This window comes from Pogoniulus pusillus, chromosome 1 (assembly GCF_015220805.1).
Source record: "Pogoniulus pusillus isolate bPogPus1 chromosome 1, bPogPus1.pri, whole genome shotgun sequence".
Classification (NCBI taxonomy): domain Eukaryota; kingdom Metazoa; phylum Chordata; class Aves; order Piciformes; family Lybiidae; genus Pogoniulus; species Pogoniulus pusillus.
Genome location: NC_087264.1, coordinates 41,160,262 through 41,180,568, shown reverse-complemented (window position 1 = coordinate 41,180,568; position 20,307 = coordinate 41,160,262). Strand labels below are relative to the sequence as shown.

Genomic DNA, 20,307 nt, shown 5'->3' with positions numbered 1-20,307 from the left:
GAGAGTCAACAAAACATGGTGCAAGGGAAATTGATTTACTATTACAGGACAGGCAATTGTACTGAAATTAACTACTTTAACTTGGTTAACCTTATATTAATTCAAGGAGGCTGGCATGAAGCTTCCAGTTTACCCCTTTCCTACCTATTGTCACCTATTGCTATCATGTATTTCAGAGCTCCGAACTGAGCATTGGTCTTGCTTCTCTAATCAATTTGACATAGCAAATTGTTTTACTTTGTTTTGAGTTTTCTCCATTTTTTTCTCTCTAGGTTTGTACACTCACACTTGGCCAGCACAGTGCAACACTGACCCTTTATAGGACCTTCACACTCTAGGGTGTTCCAAAGGATTGAGATTTCTGCCCACATATCTGTACATTGGAAGCTCTCCAACTTCTTTTAGGAGTTTGGTTCACCCATTGCAGTCTGGAGTGTTTCTTTATATTCTGCTTCTCACTACTCCAGTTTAATCTGGCCACTTTGTCTAGGTTTCCCTGAGCTTGTTATTATTACTGAAAAACTCCCACAAGGAGCTGCTGGAATTTTTTTGTTCCTTGTTTGCTTCCCATTGCAGTTTTCTCATACGAAGTCATCTTTCGTACTTTGGGAACACAAAACACTCCATAACTATTTAAAACAACTTTTACACAATGTAAGTTGTTTAATACATTAAAGATCAGAACCTGGAAAAATAAGCAACTTAACTGATGACAGTTCCTGCATGTCTCTAAGCAGATGATTCTCCAAGGCACAGAACTGTTACAGATACGCTCTTCACACTTCAGACAAGAAGCATTGGGCAGAAAATCCCAGCCAACCCCCAGCTCGACTCCAGCGCAGGAGTCGAGTGGAAAGGCCTGCAGGGCGGTGGGGGGGGGGAACAGTTTTCGCGCTGCCTTCTCCTCCCCATTCAAACCCTCGGAGGGGGGTGGGAAGAAGAAAGAAATTTGGAATACTGCGGAACACACTTTCAATCGTTTATGTAGCCAGAAATAAATCACGCTTTGATTCCGCTTTCTGCCTGAGCCCTGAGTTACTATGGTAGTAGCCGAAACATGCTGTACTGCCAGAGAAATTGTTAGACAACTCTAAGGCGTTTCCCATGACACGTTCCTTCAGCTGGGGCACTGTAGAAGTCTGACACGGAGGCACACGGTAAAGCTCCGACCGCCTCCGTGTCAGACTTCCCGCGGGTCGTTCTACGGCATGCCCTGAAGCGCCGCAGGTACCCATGCCGCAGGCCAGCCTCACGGTGCGAGATGGGTTACCTGCGGGGCTGTAGCCGGCGCTCCACCCGGCCTCTTTGGCAAGCCGCGTCGCCATCCGTTTTACTTGCCGCTCTCTCATCGCCCGAGAGACCTGGCACCTCCTGCTGCTCTCTGCACTTTCGCTCCGGGGCGGAGCAAAGCTCTACCATTCGCCGCCGCCCCGGGAGCTGCGTTGGCGGCTGTTGCCTGGAGACAGGCACGCGCACGGCCAGCTCCCCGCCGCTCTCACCGGCGAGAGGCCTTTCGGTGGTTCCCCGCACAATACACCCGTTCCACTCCGCCTTCCGGAGGAGCCCAGCTCCGCTGCCGGCAGAAGCAAGCGAGCGCCCAGGCGCAGCAAGAGCCGCACGCACCGCGTGTGACGGGTTAAAGACGGACCCGCCCTGGCGGGTCCTGGCTCTCCATTGGCCCCAGGGGCGGGAGAGGCCTCGCCCTCCGCGCTTGCCGCACTGCGCAGGCGCCCTGAGTGCTGCAGCGGTAGCGGCGTCGGCGCCATGGAGGGCGGCGAGGGCTTACTCTCCGTTGATTATGAGGTGTTCGGCAAAGTGCAGGGTGTTTTCTTCCGCAAGTACACCCAGGTGCGGAGCGGGGTGAGGTGTCGTCTCGCGGTCCGCCCATTCCTCAGGGTCGGCCCACTGCCGCGGGTGCGAGGTGCTTGCCCTCAGCGTTACCGGAGCGCCGTTATGGGGCTGAGCCGGTAGCTGTTCTGGGCTCTGCCGGGCCACGGACACGACCTGGGCTGCAGTTGCTTCTGAATACAGGGGGTAGGGGAGCTGTTGTTACAGTGCTGCTGCCAGCCTGTACTGCGTTATGTAAGCACGATTGAAAAGTGTCACCTCAATCGGGTATATTCTTTGCTGCTTTCCTGCAGGCTGAGCGGTAGGGACTCCTGTGGAGATGAGTCTCTTACCTATGAAACTGACTCTCCAATGTAAATACTACAGGCTTGGTCTCATTTTGTTTTACATTGTCTTCCTAGGGGGAGGCTAAGAGACTAGGACTCGTTGGTTGGGTCCAAAATACTAGCCACGGCACCGTGCAAGGACAAATTCAGGGTCCGACAGCCAGGGTGCGGGAGCTGCAGGACTGGCTCCGGAAGATAGGAAGTCCTCAGTCCCGCATCAGCCGGGCAGATTTCAGCAATGAGAAGGAGATCACGGCGCTGGAGCACAAGGACTTCCAGATCGTGAAGTAGCTTTGGGAAGAAGCAAAGCCCGGAGCGTGAGCTGCCCGCACGGCATGTTTCTCCTCGTGTCTGCTGGTTGAGTCAGCCAGCGTGTAGCTCCAGAGAACTTTATTACGTCTCTAATTTATTTGTTTCTTGCTCTGTTAGTCTAACTCAGCCTTTCACAAACTTTTCGCAGGTAGAGTGCTGCTACTGTTACTACAGGGGCTCTTTTGGGGCACGGCCGTTGTTTCTGAGTGTGTGCAGAGTGGGTGTGAGTAGCTGCACATGAGTAAACCACACAGTTTGCGTAGTGTTGTGCGTACGTGAAGGAAGTCACAGAATTAGTGTCTGTACCAGAAATCGCTGGAGGCGTCCCTGTTGTGCTGTGAATGCTTCAATGCCGATTGATTTGGTTTGGAAGAGCTTTGTTTTTCCTTTAGAATAAAGCTGCTTGGAGCTCGCGTCTTGTGTGAATGGATATGTTGTACGGGGCTTGAACGGCTGCACGCAAGGAGCTGTGGCCGGTACACGCGGAGAGAAACGGCCCGGGGGAGGTCTGCTGCCTGCGCCGTTGCTTGCTGGAGGCCCAGCATGGAGGCTGCCGGGAGCGGTAGTTCTGCGGCCTGCTGCCGCTCGCAGCTGCGCCTGCGCCCTGTGCTCCGGGGCCGGGCTGTTGCTCGCCGTTACCCGCGCGGGAGCCGCGCGTGGGCCCCGCCGCCGTGACGGTTGGTCTCGCGCCGCAGCCGTTGCGGAGCCGCCCCCCCCCAGGGCGGCGGGGGCGCGAGGAGGTGAGGCTGAGCGCGGGGGACGCTGCTTTCCTCTCCGCGCCCCGGCCCGGTGGGCACCTGGATCCGGGCGCTGTTGGTCGCGGGCAGAGGCCCCGGCCGTGAGGGTAGGGCGTACTTACTGCTGCCCCGGGGGGTGAGCAAGGAGAGCGAGCCCGCGCCAGAGGCTGGGTGCCGTTGCGTGCCCCTGGATACCGGCGATACAGGGGGGCACCACTTGGCGAGCTGCACGGGGAGCAGTGCGAGTGCAGGTTTCCTCAGCTACTGCTGAGGAACCGGTGGGCATCCAGGACTGGCAAATAGTGAGTTGTCTCGCACGTGAACAGCTTACTCAGTGTCCCAGGCTTTTCCCCATGCCACTTTGATCCTTTCCGAGACAAATTGCAGCAGATGCTCTTGGGTCAGAATGCGGCGTTGAGAATTTATGTGAGGACGCTGAGGTAAAAGTGAGAGCAAAGCAGCTCTCTGCCTGGTTCTTGCTGATGCTTTTGTATTTTTGATATAAATGGAAGAGGAAGCCTTTTGCTTGTTGGTGCTCTGAGTTTTACTTCGTCATGGTTGTAGTTTGCTTTAGGTATATTAAGTTTGAGAATCAGAATATGCAGTTAGTTAAGAACATAGATTGAGGTTCAGTTTACCCTGAAGGCACCAACAAGGTGTACTCAAAGCCTAACTAGAAAAGTAGTCACTGAAGAAGCCTCTGAATACCAAAGGTGTAGGTGTGAGAGTGCAGTAAATGAAAGTATTTTTAGTCCTTTGATTTGTTTTTCCCCTTCTCTCAGGGACTTGTTCCAAGGAACATGGAGGAGTGAGATCCTTGCCGTTTGAGTTTCTCATCTATCTAATTTTGACATGATCAAATGTTTGGTGGAAGATGTGCGAGCCAGGCTGCGTTCTGGAGTGACAATCAGCTCACTGGGGCAATGTGTTGAGGAGCTCGTTCTCAATAGCATCGATGCCAAAGCAACATGTGTGGCTGTCAGGGTGGATTTGGAAGCTTTTAAGATCCAGGTGGTGGACAATGGGTCTGGAATGGGGAGAGAGGACTTAAATGCGATGGGAAAGCGGTACTTCACCAGCAAGTGCAGCTCAGTGGGAGACTTGGAGAACCTGGCATCCTATGGCTTCAGAGGGGAGGCTGTGGCAAGCATAACCAATATGGCCAGTGTAGTGGAAGTTTCATCTAAGACCAGCAAGACAGCAAAAACCTTTGTGAAGCTATTTCACAATGGGGAAGCACTGGAAGCCTATGAAGCTGAATTGAGCAGACCAAGTGGTGGAACTACAGTCACTGTATGTAATCTGTTTTATCAGTTACCGGTGAGGAGAAAGTGTATGGATCCTGTGTTGGAATTTGAGAGAGTGAGACAGAAGGTAGAGGCTGTTTCACTGATGCATCCCTCTGTTTCATTTTCTTTAAGGAATGATGTTTCTTGTTCCATGGTGCTTAAGCTCCCTAAGACAAGAGATGTATACTCTCGATTTTGTCAGCTTTATGGACTGAACAGATCACAGAAGTTACGAGAAATAAATCACAAGTCTGGGGGATTTGAGCTCAGTGGCTATATCAGTACTGAGGGGCATTACAATAGGAATATGCAGTTCCTGTATGTCAATAAAAGGCTTGTTTTAAAGACAAGACTACATAAACTAATTGATTTTTTATTAAGAAAAGAAAGTGTCATCTGCAGGGCAAAAAGTGGCCCTGCAAGCAGACAAGCTAGTTCAAGCCCCAGTCGCCATCGTTGTGGCCCAGAGTTGTATGGGATCTTTATCCTCAATGTAACCTGTGCATACAGTGACTATGATGTGTGTCTGGAACCTGCAAAGACTCTAATTGAGTTCCAGAACTGGGATGTTCTTCTAGCTTGCATAGAGGAAGGACTGAAAGTATTTTTGAAACAAGAACATTTATTTATTGAACCATGTAGTGAAGACATCAGAGAATTTAATGAAGATAATGACTTTTGTTTGTATAATGCTCCAGCTCTGAAGTCCTCAATCTCTGAGGAGAAAAGCATTCAAGACAGTTTTAAGAAAGCATGCAGTGAAATTGTGGATTCCTATGAAATGTGTAGCTTGCAATCAAAAGATGTCAAAAGGAAATCTGTTACTGGAAAAAAGTCTCCAGATCTTACAGAGTCAAATAAAAACCTACAGGAAACTGAAACTGCCCCAAGTCAGAAGATTGCTGAACCATGTAGAAACAATAAAGCAGATATTCCAGACATGCCCAGAAAAGATGACACGATTTCTGGATTCAGTATATCAGACATCTCACAGCAGGAGCCAAAAGGCACTAACGCTTCCCATAAAGGGTTTGATGTTCATCTGAAACCTTCAGAAAACTTTCATTCCTCTTTCAGTGGAGAGGCCAGGCCAGAAATGAGAAAAATGGACAAGTGTGTTGACCTGCAGCGTTGTGCAGAGATGCACACAAAAGGTGTGGGAAGCCAGCAGGTCAAAGCAACACAGAAAAAGAATGCAATCCATACCTTAAACAGTGATGTTACTCAGTTGCTGTGTGAGAGAGAAGACCCTACTGAAACAGTGGCATCTGGAACTGTCTCTGGAAGTTCATTGATGAGACCTTGTAATGTAAGAAGAGGAGACAAGGAGAGAACTGAAGTGATAGATGATTCAGGAAGAGAGGCTCTTAGTTCAGTCAAACTGGGTTCTACAGGCCTCCCAATATGTGTTACACAAAGTGCCACACCTGAATGTGAACAACCAGAAACAAATGTTGCACTGAACATGCAGTGTAGGCCTGGCCCTGCCAGTACCAAGGGTATATTTTGCCACAAAGGAAATTTTCCAATTTCTTTGAATGCTAAGGATATTTCCAGTAACACAAGTAAAGAATATATGTCTCCTTACACCAGAGAAGTGTGCATGGCCGATGGTGATGAATGGTTAAATAACAAAACTTTGTCAAAGGAGGTGAATCAAAAGATAGCTTTGCCTGTTGCCACCAGTAGAAGACATTATGAGACATTGAATTTTACTCCTTTGCCACTGGCAACTTCAGGTATTCCTCACAAAAAAGTTCTAAAAAGCACTAGAAGACAAATAAGTGTGCCACGATACAAGAGCTCTAAGAAGCTGAGCGGGTCCATAGAGCTGGGTTCGTTAGAAAAGTTCAGGAGATACTATGGGAGAGTCAAGAGTGTGCTACCAAAACCCTTGCCAGAGCAAAGTGAGTTTGATGCCCCAGTTTTTATTTCACAAGCTAATTGTGACTTTTCAAAGAATGAGAGTGACAATCATAGTAACATGAGCACTTGTGAAACTCCAGTTGTGAAAGGTAAAGATTCTAATAGTAGTAGCCAAGTTTTTGGTTCTTTGGAAGATACTTTGTTCTGTAGTGGAGAAATTTCACAGCACAAACGAGCTCTTTGTCATAGTCCTTTGACACTGTCTGGTTACTCTCAGGTTAGTAAAAAAACTACAAGTTGTAGAAGATCTCCAGGGTCATTATCATCCAAACTGTCCAGAATGAAAAGTGACCACAAAGAAGTAGAGCACCTTGATGAACAATTTCAAAGAGATTTGTGTAGAAAAGATGACCACTCTTTGGATCTTGAATCTTCAAAAAATGACACTTTGTCACATGCTTGTGAAACATATAAATCTTTAGTGGGAGAAACGAGTGACTGTAATGACAGCGTTTCTAAGGAGGATGAATGTGGGCAATCAGACGTGAGAGCAGAGTCCATGCAAAGTACTGTCAACCCATCACCACTCATCAACGCAGAAGGGGAGTACACAGTCTCTTCAAGCAGTGTTTTATCTTTAGCTGCTGAAAAGGATTGTGTTGACATCACGTGTAAAGACAAAAGTACATTAGATGAGCCCTCAGAACAGAATTTGAAAGATATCACCCTAAGTAGCTGGGAATTCTTTGCAGACAGTACAGGCACAGGTGATCCCAGGACTGATTTGTGTTCCAACTGGCTGCAAGATTTTGACGTTTCATCGGGTAACACAATATACATCAACCAAGCAACTGGACTGAGCACCTATGGCACTCCTCCTGCTGAAGAATTTCAAGCTGCCTGCATTCAGGATATAACAACAATGGCTGTGAATGTGGTTTCGGAGAGAGGTAAGAGTGGCAGTGGTTGTAGAAATGGGATGAGGAGAACCATTTGTTTTCTCTTAGGTACATAAAATACCTTGCTGGCAGCTCCTTACAGTTGGGAATTATGGAGACAGTAAAGCATTAGCATTCAAGGTATTAAAAGATATTTTTTAATAAAACAGTAAAAAATGTCAGCAGCTCATCAAATAAAAGACAACTGCCTAGGTTGTGTGGGCATCATGACATTCATTGTAATCACAGTTGTATATAATTTTGGTTGTGTATACAATGCAATACATACTTGAGAGTGAGCATGCCAGAAAAATACTGTCATTTTTAGCCATCTTCTCCTAAATGATGATATTTCTAAGAATATGTTATTACTGAGAGCCTTATGTTAAAATGATCGTTCTTTTTTCCAGCCTGTGTACAAAATTTAAAACAACTCTTGAAAAATGAACAAAAATCTAAATCTTAATTGAGACTATGTAGTCTCCTTTCTGGAGATCATGGAAGGCTGTTCCTTCACACTGAGCTTTGTAAGACATGTTGTACAGTAGTATTGCTGGTGGTTCAATGGTGAAGCTTTCGCATGGGCAACGTGACTCCACTTTGTGTTGATTTTTCAAGGGTGTAGTGTTCATGAGTCTTCATCAATCTGTCTCGTTTGGCTTTCTGTGTCCCCCTGATCTGGCGTGGCAGAATAATGTCTCTGATAATTTTCCCATGCACAGATAAATCTTGGTTCAAAGTTGTTCTTAATTCTATCTGTAGGCAGATTTTATGAAATAAGGTGCAGCCATTCCACATATGGACTATAGAATTCATTTTGAAAAAGTAGTTTGGGCATCTTTTGAGATCGTTCTCCTGTGAAATATTTGTCTAATCAGTCATGACAGGCCCAGATTTTTTCCATTTTTGTCTGTGACTTCATTCTTCGTCACTAGTGTGACAGTTTGGGTGTTCCCCGCCCCCCACACTTTAGAAATCACCCAGACTAGACTCAGCCGGCTCTGGAAATATGAATGAAGCTTATATTTACAGCTAGCACAATAGACAAGCAGATATTTACAGTCTATACAGTTATAGACAGAAATAGACAAGGTAAAAGGTAATACAGAAACACAGCTACCCTCCCAGAAACCTGAGTCCCCAGGAGGGGCTCTCAACCACCCCTACACCTTCCCCCTGCCCCTCTCAACCTTCCCCCAGTCCCAAGGAAGAAAAGAGGTTTGGCCAAGAGGTTAAGAAGCAAAGAGAGATGTTAGAGAGATGCATCTCAGTCAGCAGCCCAAGCGAGAGCGAGAGAAAGTGGCAAGTGTTATCTAATGTTTTCATTTCTTCTTCCCATACTCCTCATCGAGACTGTGAGGGAAGTAGACATCACTGTTTTCCTTTCACAGCCTATAATCTAGTTCTTCTCACCAAAAGATTCTACCCTGCTTCAAACTAGCACAACTAGTCACAGGAACACTGGTGCAGTGGGCATTTCAGTGGTTAAGCTATTCCCTTTAAGTATAATATTTTATGCCAAGAGTTTTTAATATTAATTGTGTTTCATTGAAATAAATTTATTGCAAGGGAAAGAACATCTCTATTTTGATGAGGTAAAACTACTTGCAAGAGCACATATACACTCCTTGACCAACACTTTTGATAGCTGTGGTTTACCAATTGCAGTTGCCCACAGTGCTGTTTAGTAGCCAGCCAAAGCACTGAGATGTGGAGCTTGAGTCTCTGTTCAGAATGTTTGGGTAGTGCATTCATGTTTATGAAGAGAGTATCTCATGTACCTTTATGCTTTCAGATTATATAGAGTCTGTAGCCTTGAAGACATAGATTGTGTTGTATCTTTTTACCTTCAGTAGCTCTTTCTTAGCCTTATCACTGATGTTACTCTCCACTGTAGTAGCAGTAACACTGTCAGTGGTGTTCTTGGGTGAGATGTCTGCTGCAGTGTTTTTTGTTTTCATGGGTTGAAGGTCAGACCTCCCAAACCTTCACAAGGTGTTTGAACCATGGCTAGAGCCTATAGATCTTAGATTTTCAAGGTTCAACAAACATATTCCTTCATGTGTTTTTCAAGCAAAGGATATTAACTCTCTTTAGCCATAAAATGAACGTAACTGTCTTAGTACGGCATTCATGTCTTTTGACGTTAAACACTGGTTTGAACTACTGTTAAGACTCAGGAGTGGAATAAATTCTATGCTTGCTGGGTATGGTTTCATTTTGCTTATGAGAATAGTGTCAGTAAACCACGACTGTTAACTTAGAATTTCACAGCCCTGCGGTTTATTAATAACAGCATCTCATACACACATTTAGGGACATCACACTGGTTGGTGACAGCTAGGAGGAGGCAGGAATAATCCACATCCTCTTTTCCATGACATTAGTAGCCACCTGCCCTCTTTTCCCATCGCAAGCCATGTGCTCAACAGAAATTCTAGGTTGTGTAGGTTAGACTCAGGCATCTTTGTATTTATTAAACTAATTGGTACAGGAAGATTAATTAAACTTCCTCTTGCCATCAGATGCCTTTCTGGCTATGCATTTGTAGGGGGGTTAACATCTCAGTTCAACTTTGTCTTCATTGTTATGCCCAACTATCTTTGCATGTTTTGTTATTTTTATTATTGACTAATATGTGAATGCAGTGGAATATTTTAATCATCCAGTTGAGACAAAATTAATACTCAAATACAGTAATTGTGTGTGGTTTGCTTGTATAAAGTAAGTACATTATGTGCTGGTTTGAGGCTAATTGGAATATCACAGTATCACAGTGTCACCAAGGTTGGAAGAGACCTCAGATCATCAAGTCCAACCCTTTACCACAGAGCTCAAGGCTAGACCATGGCGCCAAGTGCCACGTCCAATATTTTACTAAGAGAAATTAAATCCTTAGCTGCAAGAAGAAAGAAAAAAACCCAACAGTAACCTATATCCCTTATTCTTCTGCTGAGAGACGCAACTAGTCAAAATATAGATGAGACACTTGCTTCTCCCACACTTCTCAGCTCGCAGTTCTGCTCCTTCTTTCTGGTGGTCTGGTCTCTCTAGTTGCCTCTGCCTTAACTCTTTAATCCAACCTAACATTTTTTTCCCTCTAACCTCCTTATGGTCTTTTTGACATCTCACCTCAGATCTCTCCAGATTTATCACGTTATATATACGTGGGTTGATCTGGTTATTTCTGAAGGGAGGGAAAGAGGGGATGGGGGACGGAGGAGGTTTGGGTCAGGAGGCCTCCTGGCATTCTGATTGTTCTGGGAGGGGTATTGTGTTTCTGTATTACTTTTAACTTGTATATAACTGTATATATTTGTATATATATATATGCATATAAATTGTGCTAAGCTGTAAATAGAGCTTCATTCCTTAACTTCCAGCTGGCTGAGTCTAGTCTGAGTGATTTCATTGTGGAGCGGGGGGCAGGTAACTTCCAAACCATCACACATTATTATCCTCATCACCTTTTCTGATGTTACTTGTCAGAAAAGTCATATTAACAATATCTCTGCCAGCTCTGAATTCTCACTGTCCTTTAGGCAAGAATATCCTGGCTTGATGAATAATGTAGAGCCTGAACAAGGATTTTCCCTGCAACAGGAAGGAGGGAGATGACTCTTTGTTTATTACATGTATAAAATACTGAATTTTTGGTCATATAGATGATAGATCTTTCTATGAACTTGGGAGATAATGTCTTCCCATGACAATAGCTATAAAAGTTCTGTCAAAGTCTGGCATTCTTCAGTTTGCCATAATTTACCTGGAACCATGTCAGGCTATCTTGTCCTCTGTGACAGAGGGATACTGAGTTATTTTACTGTGCTGGGCTGCCAGCGTGGATTCTTGAAAGAATTCTCTGTCCCCAGGGTGGAAACATCATTGGTCCTTGCTGGAGTGAAGCCAGCAGTCAGGAGTCTATAAACTGGTCTCAGATTTCATAGAGCTTTTTTCACATTGACCTTATCAGCAGGCAGCTGGTTTTCTTTGGCATTACGACTCTGCCACTTTTCCTGAATGCACACCCTTCATTTCTCAATAGAAAGGAACTTTATTAGTTCGTTATTATTTCACAAGAATAGAAGTCTGAGTTGTACCAAAGGAAGGGTGAAATGTTTACCACTGTGCTGGAAATCTGAGCCACTTTTCTTAATAATCTTGATAACAGTGTGTGTTTGTAATATCATTAAATAATTTCTGGGTGGTTAGGAACATGTTGTTAGGCTAAGTCTGATATCTCATGTGGTCTCACTGACTTGTAATTTTCAGTTTTACAAGTTCCTGATAACTGTATTAAGTATTGATAGGAGTGGTGATAGACTGACAATTTCACCACACCTTAACAGAGGTTAGTCAGAAGTGTTTTGATACCTGACAGACTTAACTGTATGCCTTCTTTTTCCTTGGGGATAACACTCCTGGATTGCACTAATTCTGGAAATAATTCTTATGTGATTAAAGCAGCAGTTTTTAAGAACAGCCTTGCAGAAGCCACAGTAATATTTTAAAAAATACATTTTCTGATACAGGTGTATCTGATAATATAACATTTTTTACATGTGTGCTGTTATTTCTCAATGTCAGATCGAAAAACCTGTGGGATACCCTTAACTTGTACAGGGCTAAGCACCTGCTTTTTTTATGAGAATGTAGCAATTGTATCACTTCATCGTTTTGCATGTTGTTGAATCTGCTGCAGTGATTTTGTATTGTGTTTAGGGATTCAGTTCAGGTGCCATCCTTTTAGAAGTGAGATTGTGCTACCCTTCCTTCCTAGACCTCGAAAAGAGAAGACTCTAGCAAGCCAGGATCTGAGAGGTAGGGCCAGCTTTCCAGGACACAGTGTTCTGTGGTGAAAAAAAAAAAATCAAAGAATTCTCCCAGATGTCCCAGCAGGAACCCAGAATTACTCAAGGTCTGTTAACAATGGGACTGTGTGAGTCATCTCAAATCTAGAACTGGAAAAAAAAGCTTTTGGGGTTGAAGGCAGGTTAGGGGATACTTATTTACAGGATGAAATACCCAGCTCTTTGTTGAATTATGTCAGTGGTTTAAAGAATAATTACCTACTCCCTTCTTTGTACTCATTCCAACCTTGGAATGTGAAAAATAGCTTCAATCCTCACAGGGACTTTTTTGTGTAAGAAAGGATGAAATCATGTTTTTGGTATGTGGCTTTATTCAGAGGAAGTGGGTAGCTAAACAGGTCTTTCTTTCCCTCCCCACCTCCCCTGCCCCATTTCCAGGGCCTGTTGAATTGTCTGCAGCATATTTAGGAGTAGGAAAGCTGCATGGTGTCCTTCCTAGTTAAAGAAGGCAGTGGAGAAGCCCAGTCTCGTGTTCCATCTTTTGCTTTCTACATTCTCCCTTTTTTGTGAAGGAACAAATTATTACTTTCGTGGAGTAGGTACCCAGTGCACTTTCTACTGACAGGTGGTGGTAGTCCCTGTGTTACCTGTGTGTTCTTTCCTAGATGCTGAAGGGCAGTCTCTCCAGTCGTTGCTTTCAGAATGGCATAATCCTGTTTTTGTTCCCTGCCCGGAGGTAAGTATTGTCTCAGGTCTTATGACAAAAGAGGAATAATTTTAGCCTTCTCTTATTTTCTAACACTGTTGCAAAGGTTGCAGCAATTGCATATAAATTACTCAGCAATACGTTAGACCATGGACCTGGCAGTTACATGTTTTTTATAAACTGTTTATATGGAAGGCATGGTTGTGGACTTAGAACTCTAAGTCAGAGAAGCAGATTTTAGGCTAATCTTTTGCCGTGCATAATTTCCAAAGCAAAACATTATTGTAAGCTGTCTTTACCTCTACAGAGGCAGTCATCTTAACGCTGTTGAAGGACAAAATTACAATATTGTCCTCTTTGTGGACAGTTAAAAGAACCCAGCTTTGTTCTCTGGCATGCAATGGGTCTTAAAAGTGTATTTTACTATAGTTGTTTTTATAGTTTTGCAAGATCAGAGCATGTGAGAGGGAAACAATGTTGGAACATTTAGAAAAACTTCCTTTGTTGTCATGAGGTCCCATTATCTTTAATCATCATGCTGTGTGAGAGTAAACATACGCATGTACCCATTTCCACCTGCAAACAATAGGGATGGAGCAGCAAACCACCTGCTGGTGAGTTGCTGAAAAGGAACAGTTCTGTTCAGTTGTTGCTGTCATGTGTACTCTGACTCATTTCAGGGTAATAGATCTTTTCTAAGGCAATCCATTGAGAGCTCACCTAGGCTGATAATTAACTTTAGGCTTTCTGATAGCTACTTGGAATCAGCTGACTGCATTGCAGTTTGGAGGTAATGTCCAGATGGGAAAGCATATGAGGCTGGAAGCAGAGAGGTGCTGGATGGTATCTTTAGCTAGTGCTTCTCTTGTGTAGATGGTTTGGCTTGTCAAAATACAGAGTTATTTTCAGTTTGTAGGTGTGTTTTTTTGTGTTTTGGAGGGTTTTGCTGTGTGCTTTCTAGCCTGCTTGATCTGCAATTCTGTTTTTACAGATTGCCATTGATGTGACCAGCAGTCAGGCCGATAATCTGGCTGTGAAAATTCACAATATCTTGTATCCTTACCGTTTCACCAAAGACATGGTTTACTCAATGCAGGTACAAAATGCTCTGTGACTAGTTATTATCCCCAGATCACTTAGCCAGGGATTTGCTGAGGTTTCTGCCTGGTGGAAAAGAGGCATCCAGGGAAATGGTTCATATCTGTAATTTTCACGAGCACAAACAGGATTCTTGGTTGCTGTGTGATGCCAAAAGACATGTATGTCATGCCAGACCTAAGTTAATCATCTCTCTGTGAGGGACTCTAAAACTCTTTGTCTGTGTTTAAATTGAATTGAGAGGCAGCCCTGTTACTGCTGCTTAGAATTGCTGTTAACTAAATGATATTTCAATGGGCACATTTTATATTTATTGTAGGCATCTGCTTATATTTCTCTGAAATCTGTGTCCTGTATCTTCCTTTTTTACTGACTTTGGAAAAGTAATTCTTCATCAGAGTGATTTTGAAACCACATCTTATATTTCATGGAAAGATTTGAAATTTCACTACAAGATTTATGTCTGCTCTTAAAAGTGATTCTTAAAAATGGTATCATGGCATCAAGTTAATTGTTTTAGTGCCTCTTTATCAAATCTGTTGAATGTTAGTATAAAAGCCAATCTAAATGCATAGCTTCAACTGAAATTCTTGGATGGTTTGCCTGGAGAGAAATGCCAAAGTGGATTCTCTCTCTTTCTTGTATCCCCGTGACCAAAGGTTTACAGGCCCAGTTAGCATCATTCTCATGCAGTCAGGTTGCAGACTTTGAGATTGCAGGTTCTGGCTGCATGGGTCATGGTAATGCTGATCCCCAGGGTGGACAAGGATCTGAATTACTCCCTTACTTACATGTGTGCAAGAATAACTGGAGTAAAAGTTACTACAGTAAAAGATTATGTTTCCAAAAGGAGAGAAAAGCTAGAATATGGAAAGTAGCATTTTTCTGTTCACTCCTTGTAATAAGAACTGCTCTTTAAAACTTGATGAGTGGTTCTGTGTTTAACTTTACCTGCATTATGCTTTCCTTTGTATGTTTTTAAGAAGGTAAAGCTAGAAGAAAATAACCACTTCCCATTTCTGATGAAGCTAAACAATGCCTTTAGTACCTTGTAGCAGTTTTGAGAATCTCTGTGCAAAAGACCAAAAGCACCAAATGTTGCATCTTGCCACAGGAAGAGGATAAAAAGAATCATTTGTCTCTCACATCTCTGCAAAGAAATAAGGTCGTTATTCATTTTTACCTAGGAGGTGAACTATGCACATATGGTGAGAGAATTCAGAGAAAGCTCTACCTATGTGACTTAGGGAGAAGTTCCTAACACCACATCTGTTCATTTAACAGTAATATACTGAAAGCATTGTTCATCTCTGCTCACTATCCCTGTAGCTCTGTTTGATTTCTGGTACTTGAGGGGAAGGTGGAATCAAGTCACAGAAGCAAATTCCTCATCAGAAAATGAGGGGGGAAAATGCTTCCCAGGCTCTTCAGGTGTTTAGCACAACTCTTTAAACACAGGGCAGGTTAAAAAAGGTTGTTTACATTCTCTTTTGGTGGTATCAGCAAATCAAATACTCAGAGTTGCTGTATGCAGCTTTAATTCCCAACTTAGAGGCTTCTACATGAGTATTTAATGAATTCTGTAAATTTCCAGCTCCACCTCAGAACAGTTAGAGCTCTTGCCCTTATGACTCTCTTTGAAAAAAAAATATCTGGAATCACTTTCTTGGATAATATGAAACTTTTTCTTAGTTCCAGACTAAACTGTTTCATGACTGATTTATGGGCATTTGACCTCCTGCCAGTATTGTCTCTTAGCTTAAATAATTTCTGCCTTTTCCATATTTAGGCCCCCACTGTATTCATAAAAAGTAATTATATGCCTTCCAGGTCTCAGTTCTGCTAGGCCAAATTCCTTAAGCTTTGGGATTAGAAAAGATGGGCTTTCTACCCCACAATCATCCTGCTAGCTGTCTGATGTGCATTTTGTCTTCTGTTTTTGGCTTCCTTTTAAAAATAATGTTACCTTTGGGTAATGATTTTTCTGAGTATCTTACAGGTTCTTCAGCAAGTGGACAACAAATTTATTGCTTGTTTAATCAACACTAGGAATGAAATGGAGAAAAAGGCAGGTAAGAGTGGTTATTGACATGATGTTCAGGTGGCTGTCAAGTGCAGTTAGACTTCAGAGAGATCAGTGTCCTGTTTGTATTCTCTTCTTGCCTTGGAATGATATTGTGAGGAGAGGAAAATGTTAGTCTTCACTTGAAATTTCCTGGATCTTCTTTATCTTTATTTTGGACATTGTTTAATGTTCTGACTGCCTCCAGATTAGTGTTATAAAAATAGGTTCTACTGAAATTACCAACATCCTTCAGATTCTGTTCAGTGTCTGACTTACTCATTGTTGAATCTTGCTGGAGCTGTACAAAAAAGGCATTCAAAATCAGTAGTTTTCATAACATTTTTAAAGACCATATTAGAACACTGACTTCAGCTCTCATTCTGAAGTTAGAAGAAGATGTCAACAGACAAGAGTTTCTGACTAAACCTAATTACCCTAATTTAAATGCCAATTTGTGTCACTAAATCTCTGTTCTGTAGTGACTTTATGTTCTGCCAGCACAGCTGCCTCCTAATTTTATTTCTGTAAAACTGGCTGATAATTATCTTCTAAATGTGACCTCTAGAGAGCGGTCATTCTTCCCAGTCTGTGTAGTTGTCTGGTATAAAGTTGCCTATTTCTCATCTTGTGGTGCATTTTCAGATGGAAACCTCTTGATTTTGGTGGACCAACATGCAGCTCATGAACGGATCCGCTTGGAGCAGCTTATTGCAGGTGAGGATTTAGATGGTCTTAAGTCTTAGGAAGGAAGATAATGGATGCACAGAAAAGTACAAATGAGCTGTCTGAAAGGGAAAGTTATCCCGGGGATAAATCTGGGATGTATATAACCAATAGGTTATTAATTTGTCATCTTGATCCTGATCCCTAGGAGAGTGAAGATATTCATTATGTGTAGCAGTCATACTATTGGCAGCTGAAAATTGTTACAGCTTTTCCAAAAATAGAAGATATACTCCCTACCCACAGAACTGTCTAAAATAGTCCTGACATAATGAAAGAGCAGGAAGACTGATAGGAAAAACAATGAAGAGGAAATAGAACATCAATAAGATTATGTGGTTATACTGTTAAGAATAAGACATGGGATGCAGAGTAAAGAGCATTTGGTTCCTTTTTAGCTGGATACAATGCTTTAAAGCCTAAAATTTCCAGTCTGCAACTGTTTGCAGAGGGATAATGGTCCTCTCTGTAACCTCATTAGCCATTGGCTTCAACGTTAAAGTACACAATAGCCGTCCATCAAGTACTTAAAAAACATTGACCTTCTCTTTCATCAAGAAACACTGCAGTTCCTGCAGAGAGGGTTCCAGGAACTCTCCTCCTTTTGCTCAGGTACTGCAAAAAGTTAAAAGACTGAAGGGGGAAATGTTAAATAGTATTTTAATGTAATTTATATCAAGTTTTTCTGTGGAAAAATTTCTCTCTGTGAGTTGGACTAAATATATCATTAGGTTGTTGGTTTTGTTTTGGTTTTTTTCCTATTTAGAGTGACTCTTTTTTGGAACTGGTGGGAAAAAGCAAAGTGGCATTAACCAACCCTTCCCCAGAGACTAGGTTATCTGGTTTGTGACATTCCCAGTCCACCACAAGTTTCAAGAGATGACATTTTGTGGTCACTTTTTAATCCAAATAGAGGATTATGTGCCAAACCACAGGGTCATTAAGGGTAATGCTTGCGTAAATATTCTAAGAGAGGATACTTCTAAATGATTCATTCACAGATTCCTATGAGAAGGAAGCTGCAGCATGTGGAAAGAAGAAATTACTGTCGTCCTCCATCTCTCCTCCTTTGGAGATTGAAGTTACAGAAGAACAAAGAAGATTTCTACGGTTGGTAATGGTCAATATAGCTCTAAATTTCTGGGGTTGGGTCTGTTGACCAGAAAGATCTCTCTACCGTGAAGCTTTGTAAATAAGCTGTTGATTGCTGAGCAGAGACCAGCTGGCTATATCTGTGTAGAGGAAAATAGATGTGCTTCTCAGGCACATCATTACAATGTCTCAAGGCAAAACCTTGTGGTGTGCCACCTCTGTGCCTCTGCGACATACTCGGTTTTCCCTGGAAAAGTAAACCTTTGTGTGTGGGCCAAGACAATGCCAAAGCAGTCTCCCAACAGATCCTGCTGTCTGCAGCTCAGGACTTGGGAGTGCACAGTGGAGTGCAGTTCTCATAGAGACAATCTGGTCACTGATTTAACAGGCACCGTTTGAGAAGAGCAGGATGGGATATGGGAAGTTTGTATTGTGAATCCTTCAAAAACGCATTCCTTAATCCTAGGTGTCTGCCAAAAGTAACTAATGAACTCTGTTTCCCAAATGTTTCAGAATGGTGGCCCAGATACTGTTAGGGTATTTAACCATTATACTGCAAGAGCTTAGGTACAGATTTGTTGTTGGACTAATGCAAACCTATTGGAGAACTCAAACTTCTTCCACCAAAATCCCTGTCACCTGACACATGTGGTTTTTTACCCCTGCTTTGTTCTTCATTTCCAGGTGAAGTTCTATCTTAACATTTACAGGACTACCTCATTATTCTCAGACTGCTTGAGTTTTGTGATGTCTGTGGCAAACTCATGAAGATTTTAACATCACTCCTTGTTAAGATTGTTGGCTGATACAGGGATACACTGGTTTGGTGTAAAGCCATTTTGGGATGTATTCTAATCATCATAGTATCACTGTTGTGTCAGCAAACCCTTTTGTGTAACAATGGCCAATACCAGAAATGTCAAAGTAAAGTGTAAAGCACTATTATGTTCCACCTGCCTTAGGGAAAAATCTGAGAACATAACCACTGCTGTTTGTAGCTCAGTGATATTTGCATGCCTTTATTGTTCTCATCCCTTAGTGCAGGGGTCCTCACACTTTTTAAACAGGGGGCTGGTTCACTGTCCCTCAGACACTGTTGGGGACCAGACTATAGTTTGTCAGAGCCTGGACTATAGTTTGGTTCCAGCCCAGTAGTGTCGGGGGCTGGACTATAGTTTGGTTCCAGCCCAGTAGTGTCGGGGGCTGGACTATAGTTCGGTTCCAGCTCAGTAGTGTCAGGGGCTGGACTATAGTTCGGTTCCAGCTCAGCAGTGTCAGGGGCTGGACTATAGTTTGGTTCCAGCTCAGCAGTGTCAGGGGCTGGACTATAGTTTGGTTCCAGCCCAGTAGTGTCGGGGGCTGGACTATAGTTCGGTTCCAGCTCAGTAGTGTCAGGGGCTGGACTATAGTTTGGTTCCAGCTCAGCAGTGTCAGGGGCTGGACTATAGTTTGGTTCCAGCCCAGTAGTGTCGGGGGCTGGACTATAGTTTGGTTCCAGCTCAGTAGTGTCAGGGGCTGGACTATAGTTTGGTTCCAGCCCAGTAGTGTCAGGGGCTGGACTATAATTTGGTTCCAGCTCAGTAGTGTCGGGGGCTGGACTATAGTTCGCACAGTTTGGCAGTTTATACACACAGAGAACAGGCAAAGCTGGATCACTTATTTCTTAAAATGGCAAATGAAAACGTTGTACTGGAAGAGATGCTTGTGGTTCATTACACTGCTTATCCACTAGAGGACACAGGAAGCTCCTTTCTGCTTATGGCAGAAGGCAATCAGGGTATTACAAAATAGTATCAGACAGTACCCAAAGCATGTGGAGGGGTTGCTGTCGGTGGTCTCAAAGCTATTAGAGGCTTTGGAGTTTCCCAGGCTCTTTTCTCAGAAGCTGGGGGTGTACAGCATAGTCTCTGACCTGGTTCCTCTTGATTCCCGATTCAGCAGAAGCCTTGCAGTGGGGCAGGCAGGATGTCTTGGCACAGTGTCACGCTGGCTATGCAGGCCAATTGCATGGAGGCATTTAGAGCCTGTTCCTGGTAAACTCAAGGCAGTGGAGTTTCCAGACAGTTTCAGGATGTGTTGAAGCAGCAGCAGCACACTGCTCTGCCTGCTCATCCCTTTTTATCAATACAGGCCAAGACTAATGGGCCTTCGGACATAGGTTAGCCAATCAGAATGGCACTTTTCAAAGTGTGACCATATTAGGTGAAGCCTGGGCTTTCGTTTTCCTTTCCTGTGGTTGCTTCCCCCAGCACAGAAGGAGGGAGAGCAGGGGAACATGTCTGGACAAGGCAGAGTCCTTAGACTCAGTGGCTCGAGGTTCTTTGTCCTTCTTCCCACGGTTGCTGTCCCCCACAGCAGGAGGGGGCTGAGCAGAAAAACATGTCTGGGCAAGCCAGGACATGGATAAGCCCATTTTTGGCCTATCCAGCCTACCACAACATGTAGTGATGTTCTTGCTAACATCACAATATTTGCAATACCTCTTTTTCATCTTCA

General features: G+C 43.5%; 2 protein-coding genes across 4 annotated transcripts in view; both read left to right on the top strand.

Annotated features, from left to right (window-relative positions):
* Positions 1-1,638: 1,638 nt before the first annotated feature.
* Positions 1,639-2,899, top strand: ACYP1 (acylphosphatase 1). Its single transcript, XM_064149857.1, has 2 exons — positions 1,639-1,848; positions 2,250-2,899. The coding sequence occupies exons 1-2, from the start codon at positions 1,765-1,767 to the stop codon at positions 2,463-2,465; spliced, it is 300 nt and encodes a 99-aa protein (XP_064005927.1). The 5' UTR covers positions 1,639-1,764; the 3' UTR covers positions 2,466-2,899.
* Positions 2,900-2,990: 91 nt separating this feature from the next.
* MLH3 (mutL homolog 3) overlaps positions 2,991-20,307 on the top strand; it is a 24,068-nt gene continuing 6,751 nt past the window's right edge. The window contains exons 1-7 of one of the 3 annotated variants that reach the window (XM_064149791.1): positions 2,991-3,226; positions 4,006-7,328; positions 12,793-12,863; positions 13,825-13,929; positions 15,931-16,003; positions 16,639-16,710; positions 17,721-17,829. In XM_064149791.1, the coding sequence (XP_064005861.1) occupies positions 4,076-7,328; positions 12,793-12,863; positions 13,825-13,929; positions 15,931-16,003; positions 16,639-16,710; positions 17,721-17,829 (3,683 nt within the window). In that variant the 5' untranslated portion in view covers positions 2,991-3,226; positions 4,006-4,075. Of the gene's footprint in view, positions 3,227-4,005; positions 7,329-12,792; positions 12,864-13,824; positions 13,930-15,920; positions 16,004-16,638; positions 16,711-17,720; positions 17,830-20,307 lie in introns of those variants that run through there. The other 2 variants (XM_064149802.1, XM_064149813.1) reach the window with 2 other exon arrangements.

Excerpts from the sequence above, each read along its gene's own strand:
- ACYP1 (XM_064149857.1), top strand. The coding sequence starts at position 1,765 with ATGGAGGGCGGCGAGGGCTTACTCTCCGTTGATTATGAGGTGTTCGGC. Across the intron at positions 1,849-2,249 it reads TCTTCCGCAAGTACACCCAG|GGGGAGGCTAAGAGACTAGG; the intron begins GTGCGGAGCGGG and ends TTGTCTTCCTAG.